We start from the raw sequence: 17649 nt of genomic DNA, 5'->3' as shown, positions 1-17649 counted from the left end.
AAGCTGTCCTTAACTGAATCTTCCCATCATGTCTCTTAATATAACTTCTTTCTATTCATTGTGCATCTGTCTATTGAACAGACACTAATGTGAGACCAAAGAGATGTTAAGCCCACTGGCTTGGATCCCAAGGGAACTCAGAATACCAGGGCCTCTGGGGAATTCAGGAACATAGCCCTCTTGAAAATGGCCTTTTCTTCCACTTCACTGTTTTTAATGGGATCCTGGGTGTGTGGAAGAGTAGGTCTCTGCGTTCATGCATGTTTCTCGTGTTTTCTTGAGCTCCCTTACATCTGTGTATTCATTTTGTCCTATTCTGATGTGTTCGTTTTGGTTTTTGTCTTATTATATTTATTTTATTGTTATCCCTTGGAAGCCTGTTTGTTTTCTAATGAGGGGACAGAATGGCGAGGATCTGAATGGGGAGGGAGGTGGGAGGAACTGGGAGGAGTAGAGGGAGGGGAAACTGTAATTGGGATAAATTATGTGAGGGGGAAAGGTCTATTTTCCATAAAAGGAAGAAAGAAAAAGAGAGAAAATGCCATTTTAGCTGAGACCTAAACATGGAGCATGAAGTTGTGGCAGGACACTCAGAGGATTGATGACACAAGTAGAGAGTGAGACAAGGAGGAGCTTCTGGACACTGGGACCTCTGGAACCTCTGGAAGGCCTTCACTGTATTTAAAGCAGTGGGTCTGCTGGCTTGACATGACGGTCACTAACTAATTAGATCTATTGAATTGTTCTGAAGGGAGGTCAGACATTACCTATGTGATTCTAATGTGCACCGAGACCTGACTGCTGCTTCTGTGGACATGGGGGTGGGGGAGAGGGAAAGCGGCAGAAACCAAGACTCCAGAAATGAGCAAGGAGTCCAGACGTGGAGGCCAGCGAACAATGTTGGGGAGCTGGGGCTTCATCCTAAAGTTTTTGACATCTCGCAGCAGAACATGGTATGATTCAATTTGCATCGTTGGAAAATCCCACTCAGGTCAGGGTGGGATAGACTGGGGAAGAATGACTCTGATGCTCTTAGGCAGAAGTCTCATCCAATGATGATGGGTATGAAGTTGTAGCAGTGGGGAAGCATCCTGGAATGATGACGTCATGACATGATGACGTAATGATGAGAACATTGATTCAGTGCCTGGAGGAGGGGGAAATAGGAGGAGAGGAGAAGGAACAGGAGTTGGGAGAGGAGAGGAGTGGGAGGGGAGAGAAAGGAAGAAGGAAAGGGGAGAAGAGGAGAGGAATAGTTCCTAGCTGTCTGACTTGTCAGCTGAGCTGGTGCCATTTACTAAGGCTTGGAGATAGGTAGAGTCAGAGCTGAATAAAGCTGTGTTGTGGTAATGTTTAATCCCGAAGAGAGAAGAAGTTGGAGGAGGAAGAAGACACCGTGGGTTAGGAGTCAAGAAAGTGTGGTCCTAAGGGCTGACCAATTGGAGTTAAGAGCAGCCCAGATAAAACATAATCAGTAATAACTCAGGGCTATTGGTAGAAAAGTAGAGTCTAATAGCATAGATGGTCGATTGTGAGGTGTCTGAGAGAGGCTAGTAGACAATTGGATATGTGGGTCTGGGATCCTGAAGTGAAGTCTGCCCTGGGGTTCTGTATACAGATGGTCAGTGGAACCAAGTGAGAATCAGTAACTCCAGAAAGAATGTGGAGAGCAGGAAGAACAGGCATCCTAAAAAAAAAAAAAAAAAAACAAACCAACACATTAAAGGTAATGCTCTGTAGACCAGTGGTTTTGACATAGAAATGGGTTGTGATACCAACTTAGTGGATTATCACCAACACTGAGAGCAGTAACAGCAGCAGCAGTAAAGATAGATAGACAGACAGACAGACAGACAGACAGACAGATAGATAGATAGCCAGACAGACAGACACACGGACGGACAGACGGATGGACAGACGGACACTGAGAAGAGTAACAGCAGCAGCAGTAATGATAGATAGATTAGATAGATAGATAGATAGATGGATCGACAGGCAGATGGACACAGAGCAGTAACAGCAGCAGCAGTAATGATAGATAGATAGATAGATAGATGGATGGATGGATGGATAGATAGATAGATAGATAGATAGATAGATAGATAGATAGATAGATAGATAGATAGAGATCTTAAAGTGCCTACATGCAAGCCTAATGAATTAATGCAATTCATGAAGCTGTCATCACATTTGTGTGCAGGGTATCCGTGTTCTGGGTTGTCATGGAAATGTGTTTCTTACTTGAACCGTGGCCGGGAAGTTTGGAAGCTACTCACTTAAGCTACCATTGCTTAACTCTGGAGATTTCCCCCTAGTCTTGCTCATGGAAGGCTTCCACCCTTCAGGTAACTTTGGGTGTGAGGTTACGTGACTTCCGTGTGACCTTTAAAGAAAAAGGCTGCAGATGTGACCCGTTTCCATCATCATCAGTGTCGCTTATCTTGAAAACAAAACCGTGTCATGGTATGTACATTTAACTTGCAATGTTTAATAAAAGTTTTTAATTACTGAAGAAATGTAATACAGTCAGTACTCGGCCGTGTTCACATTTAACTGATGATACCGATATGGAAATTAGCATCTTGGGTAGCCGAGCTTTGCACTTGTGTATTAGAGCTCTGTCAGAAGATTTCTGTACAGTAGATTAGAGGATCAGCATTTCAAATTATATTGAAAAGGCTGTGTCTTTCCAAACAGTAGGTTATGAATATTTCTTCTCTCACTGAATGAAGGCAAAGGTTTTATTTACTGTAGGAACTCAGAAGCGTCTTGTTTTTGTTGTTGCTTCTCTCTGTGTGTTTGTGGCTGATTTTGGTTTGGTTTGTTGAGTTATGTCGCTCTTTTCTTTTCTTTTCTTCTTTCTCGTTCCCCCCTGTTGGTTTCCTTTACCCTCATGGTGCTGGGATTTGGAGACAGCTCCTATCCACGATCTTGTTATTTTTGCCCTGTGCGGATTGTCAGCCTTTTTTTTGCCGTATGTGTCATAGAACCAAGAACGTAAATACATTCTGATTCTACTTCTCTGAATAAAACATTTGTTTTTCGCGAAACTAACAGAGTTGATGTGAATCAAGTTTCTAATTTAAAGGGAAATTTATAAGCCTCGTTCTTCAACTGGATTATTATATTAGCACAGCGAAGTCAGAACCCATAAAGACAGTCCCAGAAAGACTCCACGGCTATCCCCATGTATGGTGACATAGCTAAGTGAATAAGGTGCTCACGGGCATCCGGATGATGGGACAGGACAGCAACTAGAAAGCCTAGCTCAGTGGTTCTCAACCTTCCTAATGCTGCGACCCTTTAATACAGTTCCTCATGTTGTGGTGACCCCAACCATAAAATGATATCATTGCTACTTCATAACTGTAGTCATGCTTCTGTTATGGATTTATGCTGTGATCATGCTTCTGTATGAATAAGCAAATACTGTCCCCAGTATTTCCCTAAGGAAATGAGACTACAGTGGCTCCCTTGTCCTATGTCCCAGACAGTTGTTGAACTGTTTCTGTAGGGTTAATTCTGACATGGGGGCTTGCCAAATCTCTTTCCAAAAAGGTATTTTGTTTTGTTTTTACCAAATTATCTACCTACCAGGGAGATATGACAGTGCGCGTATCCCCACTCAAAATCAACTCTCGTGAGTCTGTGATATTTGTTTGCCAAACCAAAGGATAATGAGTTTCGCCTTAATTTTCATTAATCACCAGAGACATAAGGAATGTAAAATATTTATCAAGTCCTTTGTTCCTGTTGTGAATTATTTTTTGCGTCCTTGTCCAGTTTTCAGCTTATCGGAGCCCTCACACATTCGACAACATATTTACAGACTAGGTGCTCTTATCTAGTATTTGACTCACCAACTCAGTAGTCTGTAGCTACTTTTTGCCTCTTTCCTGTACCATGGCATTCAGACTATGCTGTGTGAAGCCCTTGGAGCTCTTGAATGTCCTCCAAGGCCTTACAGGAAGCTGGGATCTGGCAAGGCCTCTCCAGCAGAGCTGGCTGTTCCTTCTTTATTGGGGCTACACTGAAGACTACAGTTTAAAAGGAGGGTTCACACAGAAAGCCATCCCTCCTCCTGTCAACCATTCCTTCTCAGACCACGTTTTGCTGAGTTGGAACCCAGTCCTGCATGTCCCTGGTAAGCACACCCTCCCTCCCCCTCATTCCTACCCTCCCCCTCCCACCCCCACCAAGGGATGCCGGTTGGGAACCTTGATAATATTTGCCTGTTAATCTGAGTCTGGAATGAGGTGCTAATCTCAAGTCCTCTCACAGTGGAGTCCACTTCAAATTCCTTTTCTTCCAGTCCACTGCAAAGATCTGCGGTGAGGAAAACTGCACCACACGGAGGCACCTGCCTCCCTTCCGTTCTTTCCTCCCTGGAAGCTAGCATGTGACAGCCTAAAGCTTCGTCATCACTAGGACATGGTTCCACACAGGTGTCTTATACAGGTGTCCGAGGGGAAGTATTTGAGGCCATTGGTGTAATCCTGGCCAGCGTCCCCTGTCCCACTGATAAGCTCAGCTCTCTCTGTATTTACTTTACTGTGCCATTACCTGAAAAAAATGCCAGGAGTCTCGAGCATGTGTGAGAAAAGGACCCTCCTGGTATTGTGCAACCACCGCCACTGTCTGGTTCCAGGACATTTTCATCATCCCCAGCAGAAAAGCGTTCTCATTGTTAACCTCTGTACAGAGGCTTCTGTGCACCAGCGCTAGCACTCAGGAACTGGAAAAGCCAGCCCTCTAAGACTGTTGCCTACCCTCCAGCCTGGAAGCTATTTCCTCAGTCTGCTTTTTTCCCTGTTGATGAAGAACAGTCACCAATTCAGGCGCCTGAGGCCTCTTTCCTGCTCCGTGGCATTCAGACCTGGCTACTTGGAGCTCCACCTGTAGTGTAGTTTCATTATCCCAAGTTTCCCCACAGCCTCTTTAAAACGAAACTGGACATGGCAGTGTAGTACAAAGCTAACCACAGGAGCACATACGACTGTACCCCAGCTTCCTGTGGTTCGGGTCCTGCTAAGGCAAGTGCATGGTGGGAGGTTGCACACAGGGACAGGGAGAGTGAGGAGCGGGATTCTTAGTTGCCACAGCGACTGGGAATTCAGGAGCAGGTTTCACACGCCTTCTAGGTTAGACTCGAATGCAGTCATACCGCCATTAAGGTTTAAATGCATGATTTGAACCTTCTGCATGCTCTTGTACGTTAAGAGGAGATCTCCCTTGTCCGTGTAAGGTGGTCAACGATCTTTGGAATGGTTAGTGGTGCCCAGAAGCACTCCGAACAGAGTGGTCAGCCAACTGAGGAAGTAGCCCTGAAGTTTTGCCTTCCTGGTCAGCTTTACACGGTTACATTTCCAGGTGCCTACTTACCTTCTGGCTTTATCAGAGCAAGGTCCTTGGGGCCTGTGTCGGAGTTCAGTGAAAGCATGGATGCTAAGGCTGTAGCTTCAAGCCCAGCATCGCAAATAAGTAAGCATGTCAGTGTATTGTCACATCTGCGGAACTCTCTTTTTGTAATTCTCTGGCGGCTGCTACCATCCATTCAGGTCCACAAACTACTAACCCTGGTGTTATCTGTCATTGATTTTTCTTTGACATCCCTCCCAGGAGTTAGTCATCAAGCCCTTTGGACTAAAGTTCTTCAATGTCTCCTTCTCTCTTCCCACTCCTAGCTGTGTCAAGAGCTCATCCCTATGTAAGCTTTACCAACACTTTCCTGGATTCCTCTCCACACGTGAATGAGTTTCTCCATCGAGTTCCCAAATTGTTTTTCTAAAGGACTTATCTGATCATCTCTTATCTTTCTATTGGAAGATACCAAATCTAAGTTAACTAGTACAGTAACTCATTGTCTCCAGAGTCGGCGTCTAGCTCAGCCTGGCAGCTGAGGCCACTGGTGAGGTGATGGCCCCGATGCGACGCCCTGCCACACCAAGCTGTTACTCAGGAACAGTGACTGGTGGCACGTCTCTGTGGACATCTTCCTGAAGCTAGAATCGGTGGTGTTAGGAGCCGGTGCAAAGCCAGGGTCATTCTCCCCCTCCGATGAGAAGGAAAGAAAGAACAACTTTGATCCAGGAGTTATAGAAAGATCAGCATCTTCACCAGAGGACCATGTTCTAGCGTCAGGAGGGAAACTCAAGATGTCTCTGCAAATAGTCAGGCAGTTTGGTGACTAGAGTTCTAGGACACAGAAGAGACGTGGTTATGGGGCCTGGGAGAACATGGAACATTTTTGAGAGCAATAAATCAATACAAAAAGAGTTGGGTAGGGATGTTAAGAAAGTTGGGGGGGGGCGTTTTTCAGCTTGTGCCTGGTGATTCCTGCAGCTCTGAGACCCTGATCAATTCTGCTGAATAATTTATTTGATTACCTTTTCACATTGTCCTATTAATATATTACTTGTTTACGGCCTCCGTGTTGGTATCTGTTTTCACTAGGCCTCTTGGCCTCTTTCTGTCTTATAAGCCAGTTCCTAAAGTTTCTTTGTTTAAAGGTATATGTGTGTATGTATATATGTGTATGTATGTATGTATGTATGTATGTATGTATGTATGCATGCATGCTCTATCTGCATGTACACCTGCATGTCAGAAGAGGGCATCAGATCCCACTACAGATGGTTTTGCCCATGTGGTTGCCCAGAATCGAACTCAGGACCTCTGGAAGAGAAGACAGTTCTCTTAACCACTGAGCCATCTCTCTGGCCCCCTCTTTCAGTTTCTTAAGCAAGGCCTAGGGAACATTTACTATACACTAGCATTTGGCGATCTGTGGTGCACATGCATGGTGACGTCACAAGAGAAGAAGACACATGAAGATGGCCTGTTATCTTTTCCTTGTGGCCCCCAGACTGAATGTCCTGTCAGGCATAGCCTGGCCATATTAAGAGTGATTCTGTGTGGGGCTGTTGGGCTGTCGTCTGTGACTTCTTCATGTGAAGGAATGTGATGTAGCGGTGTCAGCATCGAATGAAGGGTAGGTAGAGTTCTGCATGTAGTGCTTTCTGGACCTTGTCCCCTTTAGTTACTCTCCGCCTTATTTTGTCCAGTCTCTTACGGAAACTGGAACCTACTGACTCAGCTGGATCAGCTAAGTATAATAAGTATGTTGGTTATTATAGGTGGCACTCAGATAGTAAGTGGCTCGAGGGACCCGCCTGTCTCCCTCTCCTCCCATGTCCAGCCCTGGAGATACAGGGGCACACTGTCATGCTCAGCTTTTGCGTGGTACCGGGGATTTGAACTCAGGTCCTCATAAACATAAAACAAGCCCTTTGCTGACTGAACCATCTCTGGAGCCCCTCCAGTCTCGAAAGGAGTTAAATTATGGCTGTTTCACCAATAAGACAGCTCATGTGTCTTCTTCTCTTGTGACATCACCATGCATATGCACCACAGATCGCCAAATGCCAGTGTATAGTAAATGTCCCCTAGGTCTTGCTTAAGAAACTGAAAGAGGGGGTTGGAGAGAAGGCTCAGTGGTTAAGAGCACTGTCTTCTCTTCCAGAGGCTCAATTAGAATATGGTTTCTTTTGTTTGCCTTTCCTGGGTAGATTAGTCTCTTAGAGTCGAGCGTAACTGAAGATGCATGCGGGTTTGGAAAGACATCAGGAATTCACAGGTTTCTGTATAGAATCTCATTTCTCCAAATAGAACCCCACTCCTGAGACATTGCTTCCCGGATATCTGTGCACAGAAAAAAACATGGATGTATTAGACCCAGGAAGATGAGAAGTCAACAGATACTTTAATTTCAACCAAAAGAACCGAAGCACTTGGAACCCACCGTGATAGATTAGGCTGGGGCCTATCTATCTGATTAGATTATCCGAAGACACATTGCTGCCTCCGGAGGTGTTAGTGTTTAATTAACCAGCGCCTTGGAAACCATGAATAGCCTGAACCCTGTCTGGACTGCTTCTGCATACCCCTTAGGTTACCTTAGGTCACTGTAGCACAGCTCCCAGGCAAATCTTTATAATTCGAGAAACTAAAATAATTTGTCTGGTAGACAGTGGCAAGTCAGTGCAGTAGAGAGGTGAACCCAGATCTTGGGAGGAAATCACCCTTATCTACCTGTTCCACCAACCACTCCCTATGTTTGGGCATGTGTGTCAGTCCGTCTGTCTGCCCGTTCTGTAGACTGACTCAGCTGTTTCGTAGTCCTTCAGCAGTCACCAGGTCGCATTCTGAACTTCTGCCCCATCTGTCCCGAATGTGCAAGCCAAGCGCTTTCCCTCTGTCGGCGGCCAGGCCAGGAGTTCTTCTACCCTGGGAGCACCATCAAAGGCAGTGGCCTCAGTTTCTCCCCACTTTTCTGGATACATCCAGTACCTAAGCCCCTGTTCCTGAAGACTAGGTTATCCATGAAGGAGCCCAGTCTGCTTCTTCTAAGAAAAACTTCTCATCCGGTCCTTTCCCCACCTTCCTTCCTCTGGCCCCTCTACTGGTTTCAGAAGAGGGTTCTGCAAGTGTTTTCTGTTCTTTGGAATGACCTGTCCTCTGCCCACCTTGAGCCGGCTTCCTTAGCAGCTCCGCTTTCACCCTGCCCTCCCCCTTCTGGAGGTTTGTCTTTCTCTCTCTCTCCCTCTCCCTCTCCCTCTCCCTCTCCCTCTCCCTCCCTCTCTCTCTCTCTCTCTCTCTCTCTCTTTCTCTCTCTCTCTCTCTCTCTCCCTCTCTCTCTCTCCCTCTCCCTCTCTCTCTCTCTCTTTCTCGTTCATTCACTCTTTTTTCTTTCTTTTGTATTAAATAAGATGTTTTTATTATGAAATACACTATTTTTTGTTCTGTTTTTTTTTTAAGATTTTTTTTTATTATATATAAGTACACTGTAGCTGGCTTCAGACACACCAGAAGAGGGCATCGGATCTCATTACAGATGGTTGTGAGCCACCATGTGGTTGCTGGGATTTGAACTCAGGACCTTTGGAAGAGCAGTCAGTGCTCTTAACCACCGAGCCATCTCTCTAGCCCCTTGTTCTGTTTTTTTAATTGGATATTTTATTTATTTACATTTCAAATGTTACCCCCCTTCCTGGTTTCCCCTCCGCAAGCCCCCTATTCCCTCCCCTTGTTTCTATGAGGGTGCTCCCCCACCCATGTACCCCCACCTCACCACCCTACCATTCCCCTACACTGGAGCATGGAGCCTCCACAGGGCCAAGGCTCTCTCCTCCCTTTGATGCCCAACAAGGCCATCCTCTGCTACAGATGTGGCTGGAGCCATGGGTTCCCCCATGTGTACTCTTTGGTTGGGGGTTTAGTCCCTGGGAGCTCTGGGGGAGTCTGGTTGGTTGACGTTGTTCTTCCTACGAGGTCACAAAGCCCTTCGGCTCCTAGCTTTGTCCTTCCCTTAGAAGACGTTTAGACCTTGCGGCCACCGCTTACTACCAGGTTCCTGTACATGTGCCATCTTCTTTCTTCCTTTTCTCTGGGCTGATGTGCATTCTGGGCATCAACACAACCAAGAAATGGAAACAAACAAACAAATAAAAAACCTAAAACCTCCAGTGGTATTTTTTGTCTTAATCCTCACAGACTGAAGCTCTAGAACAGCGAAATTATACCATGACAAAGCATCTTTGCCCTTAGAATGTTCCAGAATCTTTGTTCCTTTTCTTATCTTTTCTTTCTTTTCTTCTTCTTTTTTTAAATGGTAGTAATACTTTATCATAGAATCTTATCTCCAACTCAGGCGAACTTTGGTCAAGAAGCGTCTCCCTCCCTCTCCCTCTCTCCCTGTTATCTATAAGGTCAGTGCAGGAGGTGCCCAGGCACTGAGTCAAGAACCTGTTAGCCCGACTGAGGGAGGCCATCTCTTTCCAGGGAGCCGCAGGTGACTGACTGGAAAGGCAGCCATCGCCGGTGAAGACCAGCCTGTGTTCTCCATGGCCAGCCTGGCCCAAGGATCAAGAGCAGGAACACAAAGGAAAGATGTGTCCTCCTCAGCTGAGCACAAGCTGTTAAGTGGCAGGGAAAGCCAGTGCCTGACTGAGATTCTCACTACACCTGCCAGGGCGGGGGAGGGCGCACTTCCAGAATTCCCTGGACTCTTCCAGACACACCCCGCCCAACTGACTAGCGGGAGCCGCATAAATTTTGTTGACCCTGTGATATTTAAACCATGCTTGGTCGTTCATCCTCATAAACGATGGAATGTGATTTACTTTTTTCTGGATTATAACCTTGCTGGTGTTTGAAATAGAAAAAAAAATTTTTTTTCTACCAATCAAGGTACTTCTCAATAATGTGTTAACGCGTAATATAAACTTAGGCATGTGTTTTTTCCCAGCATTCCGTTCAACGTGAAAGGCAGAATTAATGTTTTTGTTACCATTTTCAAAGTTGAAGGGGCTGGGGTGTTGCTCAGTGGAAGAGAACGTGGTTAGCAGGCATTGGTCCCCAGACTCCGCCCCTCAAACGTTGAAGTCCTTATTTCAAAACAGCTTATAAAGTTCCCTCACACAATAGTTGGTAAGAAAATACATTAACAAACTGACTATCTAACCGGATACTACGGTACATAGGGGTTTTTTTCGTGTAGCTACCAGGTTCTGCCTGCCTGGAAAATCTGGTTCATATGATGCTAAGTGCATTAAAATATCATTATCTATTTATTTACGACATTACATTTTTTCTAATAGTATCCTCTGTCTTTTTTCTTTCCCTCACATTTTAAATTTTAAGCATTTATTAGGATGCCTTCATGACTACGTATACGTACTATGAAATAAGATTTTCCATGCTTCAGTTAGACGAAAGCACACTTCCTCGCTAAGACAATATTGTTACCGTAGTGTTTAAGGTACTGCGGGGCTGGGGAGGTAGTGACAGTGTAGCTCACATCCTGTATGGAGCAGGCCCCGGGCTTGGCCTCAAGAGAGAAGACAGGGTATTTGTAATACCTTGCAATGTCAGTGTAATCGTGTAGTTATCTTTAGCAGGAGTTATTAAGTGTAAGCATAGCATAGATGACTCTCCCTGCTGGTCCCACCTTTGGTCTTCTGTCACTACTTCTTACGAACCCTCCCTCATCAAATACTCCCAAAGAGGAAACCGAAGGTTGGTCTCTGATCCTACACTAAAGAAAGCTTTTTCACTCAGAGAGAGGACCTGGCCAGGAAATTATGTAGATGAGATGTGTCAGGGCTGTGATCTTGAGGGCCTAGCCAGTTTTCCTTCCTTTAAGCTTCGTGAATGATTTCAGAGCGTGGAATCGGTCTTCTTTCCCGTTTCCAAAAGGCCGTCTGCCCTGGAGGCTATGGTAGGGCGCTGGTTATGTTTCGGTTTCTTTTGTTAAATTACAGCGCTAACTTTGACCTTGTTTCCATTAGGAGACGGAAGCATGGAAATTAAGAAACAAATTACGGGGATGAGAAGATTACTGAATGACCGTACCGGGAGGATCTATCAACGCGTCGGCAAAGAAGGGGAAAAACTAAAAGAAGAGCCCCAGGATGTGGATTTAGTCTGGCCTCAGAGATTGAACTCCTCCACCGAGGCCCCGCAGGGCCTCCACCCTCCTTCACGTGGGGCGTGGAATGAACTACCAGCCCAAAGCGGGCAGTTCTCAGGGCAGCCCGGTCCACGTTCTAGAACCTTCCAGAGTCAGCCCCACATCTCTGCAAGTTCCAATGGTACGGTTGCCCTACGATATTTAGAATATCCTGGTGGGTTTGTTTTATTCCTAAGTACCGAGTTCATCCTTTGAGATCAATCTGTGACACCCTCCACTGGTCACCGCCCTTGCGGGGTTCTTTGTAATTTTCTTGTATAGGACTGAGGATAGAATGCGGGACTTCACACCCGCTAGGCCACTGTCGACTTCTCCGTGCCAGCTCCCGCACTGTGTTTTTTTAAAAAGGCCAAAGGGGAGGATGGAAAGAAAAAGTCTTAAGTGTCTAAAAACTCCCAAACAAAGGGTGAGGAAGGCCAGTGGGTCTGTGTTTAAAGAAAGAAAAAAGGGGGCTGGGGATTTAGCTCAGTGGTAGAGCGCTTACCTAGGAAGCGCAAGGCCCTGGGTTCGGTCCCCAGCTCCGAAAAAAAGAAAAAAAAAAAGAAAAAAAGAAAACAAAAAAAGCAGGTTTCCAGTAGAGTTTTAATGACATCAGGGTTCTCATCCACCAGCACACAGATGATGCTGTCACCAGAGACTGGCATTAATGCAGAAGCAGCTCCCTTTCACGCTAATAGAAGCTCCCTGGCTGTGCAGTGTGTTACTAACTTCTCCCTTCACTTTACTTCCTCATCAGAAAGTCCTAGTTAGTGATGCTTCGCAACGTCAACTTTTGTACAACTTTTCCCTTCCTCCTGCTCCAGTGCGGAATTACTGAAACTCAAGCGAAGTTCTCCTTTAAAGCAGCAGTTCTCAACCTGTGGGATGTGACCCCTGGGGAGTCAACCGAGCCTTCCACAGGGATCTCCTGAGACCCTCAGGAAACACAGATGTTTATGACACGATTCATAAAAGTAGCATATAGTTAAGAACTAGTAACAAAAAAAATATGGTGGGAGGAGGTCATCACAACACGAGGAACTCTTCCAAAGTTGTCACAGAATTAGGAAGGTTGAGAGCCACTGGTTTAAAGTAAAATTTCTTTGAAATCACTGACAGTTAAGTTGGGGGGTAGGGGTTTTTGATTTTTTTTTTCCAAAGCTTAGGGAAAAGAGTTGATAATTTCCTTGATAATATTAATCTTCAATCCAGTGGCATTGGATGTTGTTTGGTTTATAAGTTATGCGTGGGTGTACGGATCTGCAGTTCTCATAAAGAACAGAGGAAAAATAAGGCATTTCAGATTCCTTGAAAAGTTAAGAGTTTCCTTCCTTGCGTTTTCATTTTATGAGATCTTCGGTAAAAGGAAAATGTTTTGATTTCTTTCTTTTCCTATACACAATTCACAGTAGCCAGTTCAGGGGACTAAGAAGCCATCCTGAGACACTGATGAGACAGTAAGGGACCCTAGAGACGAATGGTGTCTTCTCTTCCTCCCAGTATTCCATAGGCAAGTGTCAAGTTCACATGCTGGCAGGCTTCCAGCTTTTAAAGCCTTTAAAGCCTCTTCCATAAAAATAAAAAGTCAGTTCCCTTTAAAATTGGAAAATGATTTATAATGAGCTCAGAAGGGCTAGTTTCGTCCTCTAAAAAACCATAAAGGTAGTGTGCAGATTAGTGCCTAGGGGTGTTCCACGGAGCCCTCTTAACTCTGCTCCAGTAAGAGAAAAGGGGCATTTGGGTGTATAGAAAGTGTGACCCTCCCACAGCAATAATTTTGGGGTAGCATATTCTACTCACCGATGTGCAAGAGTGATGGATTCACCTTAGAAACCGATACTAATATTAAAAGTCACAGACATTCGTCCAAATCAGTGTCAAAAAGACCAGATCTTTTCTGTTTATCGCTTGCATCGTTTCAGTACGAATAAACCACTCAAGGGGCGGAAAAGAGAGCTCGGTTCTTCCAGTGTGTGTCACATAGCGTGGGGGCCTGAGGTCAAATCCAAAAAGCCCGCATAAAATCCAGATGCACTTCTCGTAGCCCCAGCACGGGCAGCATGAAGTCAGAACAACCATGTTGGCCAAGAGGTCTAACCAGATCAGTAGGCTCCAAGTTCGCTGAGAGATCCTGTCCTTCACAGAAGACGCCTGACGTCGACCTTTCCCCCCACACTCACATGCACACCCATGTGATCATATATACATATACATGTATATATGTATATCATACATACACACACACACCATGCTCATACAGACACACAAAATGTACTGTACAGTTGATCCTTGAGTAACGTATGCCAGAATTATATTCTGTAGAGATTTGCAACTTTGGGCAGACCCTCAGATGGACGTCACAGCCTAGAAACATCGAAAGTAATATGTGGAAGTTCGACATGTCATCGATGGATAAAATATGTCTATAATATCAGTTATCGTTTATCATTATCATTTACTACCAAAATACATACACGTATTAATTTTTTTTAAAAAAAATCAAGATTTATTAGAACTTAGGCACGTGGACACTGCATAGACCGTGCGTGACATCATTTACCGTTAAGAGAAATCTAAACAAATGTAGATCTTTTAGCTGCCTCCCGTTACCACTGTGGGGGGTTAGAAATCAAAGTGGGATCTTTGACCTCACTTGGGACTGCGCCCCGCCCACCTCCCACAGTCCCTCAAGGATCCCCTGGGTAGAGCTGTGACTGCCCTGTGTTTCTTTGGGATGGTTGGTGATTCTAAAGCTGAGTCACCTCACTTGGCTTCCACTTGAGAATTAATCCTTGTGCTTGTCCAGAAGTTACCTTTCATTCTTGTGTGGTTTTACTGTGGTAAATGTCAGTATCCACAAATAGTAAGTATTACAGGAGTTAGATCGTATCTAGCGGATGATGAAACAGGTCATTGGAACAAAACCTTTCACGTGACCTTACCTGCCCACCAGAAACTTACAAAGTAGCTGGCCTCAGACTGCCTCAACGCACGGTGGCCAACCTGGAGCTGGAGAGGTCCAGTGGCCAAAGCTTTTTGACAAATGTTCTGTTTTAGTTCACGGACAATGGGGGAGTACTTATTCATATGTGGGAAAGACAGAAGCTAACAGCTTTGTCAGGGAACACACATTAAACTCAAACAGTGAGGAGACTGGTGAGAGGCTCGTAAGAAGCAGGGTGGAGAAAAGAGGGGTAGTCCTTCATAAAGGAAACCAACTACAGACACCTCTGGGCAAGGAGACGCTGGCCTCTCCCACCCTGCCTCCTGCTTCTCCTCACCCCAGCTGGAGAGTTTTAGAAGTTTCTGTGTATCCACAACTCTTCATTGCCACTAGTTTTGTTAGGGTGCCTTAAGTTTTACTGTGAACTCCTGTAGCATGCAGACCAGCAGTGGGTCTTCAAGGCTACAGCAGAGCTAGGACTCCGTGGTTTTGCCTTTGCTGTTTGAGAAAGTAGCTTGAGTGCGTATCGTGGCTTGTCAGAGCCCCGTAGTAGACAGACCTTCCTTGCCAGTGCATTGTGTGCCCCTGTTCATACAGCCCCTGTGGCACAGCATGCCCCTTACAAACAGAGGCCTGGATAATTAGGTAAAGCCAGACACCCCACATTGAGGCTGTGAAAATTACTGGGTACGTTTTCGTCTGACACAGTTTGATGATAATTGTATGTACCTCAAAATCCTGTCAAGATATATATATATATATATATATATATATATATATATATATATATATATATTTCCTTTTCTTTGTAATTAATTTTTGCAGGCTTTAGGAGTGTATCATTCTTTTCTTTCGTGCTTAGGGGAACTTCCAGGGGTGAATTCGACGGCCGGATCCAACTGCTGCACTTGTAACTGCCAGTCAACCTTGCAGGCCATTCTCCAAGAACTCAAGACCATGAGGAAATTAATGCACTTTCAAGCAGGTACACAGATCAGCCCTCCTCACACGTCCTCTGCTGGTGATGTGTCGCTGCCATCTCCGCTTGTATGCATTGTCCTTTTGTCCCGCGCTCCTCCCACCTTGCCGTCTGTCTTGCTGTGCCTTTTCAAGTATTCATTTTCCCTACCCTTTCAACAACCTGCGATTTTTGTCTTTTTTTTTTTTTTTTAAGCAAGTCAAACACATTTTGTTACCCGCCCCTAATACTGCTGCTGGGCACACATGCGTGAACTCAGCATACTGCATCTCCTGATCTCCTGGTACTTCACAAACGCTAGTTAATTAAATTTTGGAATATCTTACGTGCGAGAGCCCTTCAGGAAGTGCAGGCTTCCCCGTTGAGGAGGCTCAAGGACGATGAGAAGCACTGAGCCCCAGGCTCTGCCTGTGACTTTCGGCTTGCACTAGGGCAGAGATGGTGAGACACACCGCGTGTCTGTCTGTCCTGTCTGCTTCCTTCCCTTGGCTCTTCCTTCTCTTTGTCAAAAGGGAACAACCAAATAGGGTGCGAACCCCCAGTTTCTCACCTTCTAGCTGGACGATTTCTAGGCTCCCTGTTCTCATCTGCAAGCGAGCGAGTGTCAGTGTCTGATCCACAGGGCTGGTTTTTTTGGCTTTTTGGTTTTTTTTGTTTTTAAATGTGGTGAACATGGCAGCAGTCAATGAGACGTAAGGCGGACTGCACACCTCTGTTCTTTTCAGGGCCCCACAGCACCCGGTAGAAGTTTGGAAGTCAAGGTCTTTGTTTAGCGATGCATTTTCTAATTGCCACCATCGGTAAGGAACCTGGGATTTTTATTTCATTACATAGGCAAGAATAACAGGACCCTCCAGACAGCAGAGGCTGCTTGGTGCTGAGCGTGCGGAACAGCAGGATACAAGCCCAGGCCTGTGGTGATGGGCCTGCCGACCGTCCCCACGGTTCACAAAGCCGTGTCTCAGAAAGCTTTCAGTGATGTGGTTCTTTTTTTTTTTTTTTTTTCTTTTTAGATTTTATTTATTGTATGTGAGTATACTGTGGCTGTGTTCAGACACACCAGAAGAGGGCACCAGATCCCATTACAGATGGTTGTGAGCCACCATGTGGTTGCTGGGATTTGAACTCAGGACCTCAGGAAGAGCAGTCGGTGCTCTTAACCACTGAGCCATCTCTCCAGCCCGGTGATGTGGTTCTTAGTTACTTACTTAGTACTTTCGCATACCAGTCACCCACCATCACATTTTTAAAGAAAGCAAAAAGGATTTATTTCTGGGAAATATCTTTTTAAGGATTGAACGCTGTCTCATCCCAACACAAAAATGAGCATTTGGTGGATAAGTCTAGGTAAGCTCTTCACTTGCATTGTCCCACCATGCTAATCAGTGTTCTTGCTAACCGGGCCAAGGTTGGGTCTCCTACACGCGGGCCCCAGAAAGAAAGCTTACCTTATTTTGATAGTCGCTGTTCACCGAGGGAGAATCTCTTAGTGCTTAAGAAAATATGCATATGAAATAGTAATGATTTATTTTGTTACTTAAGCTCCTTACTGCTGAAATGGCAAACTGCGGGTTGCGCCCGGGTAGATCCTTGACTGGGAGCCTTTTTAGAATCTATTAAGTAAATGCTACCTTCTCGCTATGTTTTCTCTTCTGAACCTTTGCAGATTAACGAGGCAAGTGATTCCAGAGCTATGAGGAATAAAAAGAGGATAAATGGAATAAATGATTCTCCTTTAATTTTCTTAAACTTAAAAAAAAAAAAAAAAAAAAAAAAAAAAAAACCTCACGTTATGTGGGCAGATTTACTTAAGGGCTATCGCCCGTGGGATTTAGATTTAAATTGTACTTTGAAGGCTTTACCTTTATTTTTCAGAGAGAACTTAGACCAAGCAGTGAGAGCTAAGTGCAGGAAAATGGGGCTCTTTCAAGACTGGCAGGAGAAGCAAAACTCGATAGCCCTCTGTCTGGACATCAAAGTACTGGAAAGAGTGATCTTAGAAAGGGCGTGGGCCTGGGGGCTGCAGCTTAGCTGCTCCGGATGGTGGTCGCTAGAGTCCATTTGACCCCGGGGACAAGACAGGCTATCCTAGAATCAAAGTGCCTATGGCTGTATGGAAGAGTCTCTAGAGAAGCCTTGTAACATATCGATGCCCTGGCTCTACCCCGGGATGCTCTGACCCGCTGAGTCCAGGACAGATTATTAAGGATTGGGGTA

The 17649-nt window shown here is 45.2% G+C and overlaps 1 protein-coding gene across 5 annotated transcripts in view; it reads left to right on the top strand.

Annotated features, from left to right (window-relative positions):
- Positions 1-17649, top strand: part of Bend7 (BEN domain containing 7) — an 82971-nt gene that overhangs the window by 14110 nt on the left and 51212 nt on the right. For all 5 annotated transcript variants that reach the window (XM_039096483.2, XM_039096482.2, XM_039096481.2 and 2 more), the window contains 2 exons: positions 11349-11651; positions 15316-15438. In XM_039096483.2, coding sequence (XP_038952411.1) covers positions 11349-11651; positions 15316-15438 — 426 coding nt within the window. The remainder of the gene's footprint in view (positions 1-11348; positions 11652-15315; positions 15439-17649) is intronic.

Source organism: Rattus norvegicus, chromosome 17, assembly GCF_036323735.1.
Source record: "Rattus norvegicus strain BN/NHsdMcwi chromosome 17, GRCr8, whole genome shotgun sequence".
Classification (NCBI taxonomy): Eukaryota; Metazoa; Chordata; class Mammalia; order Rodentia; family Muridae; genus Rattus; species Rattus norvegicus.
This window is presented reverse-complemented; position numbering and strand designations above follow the sequence as displayed.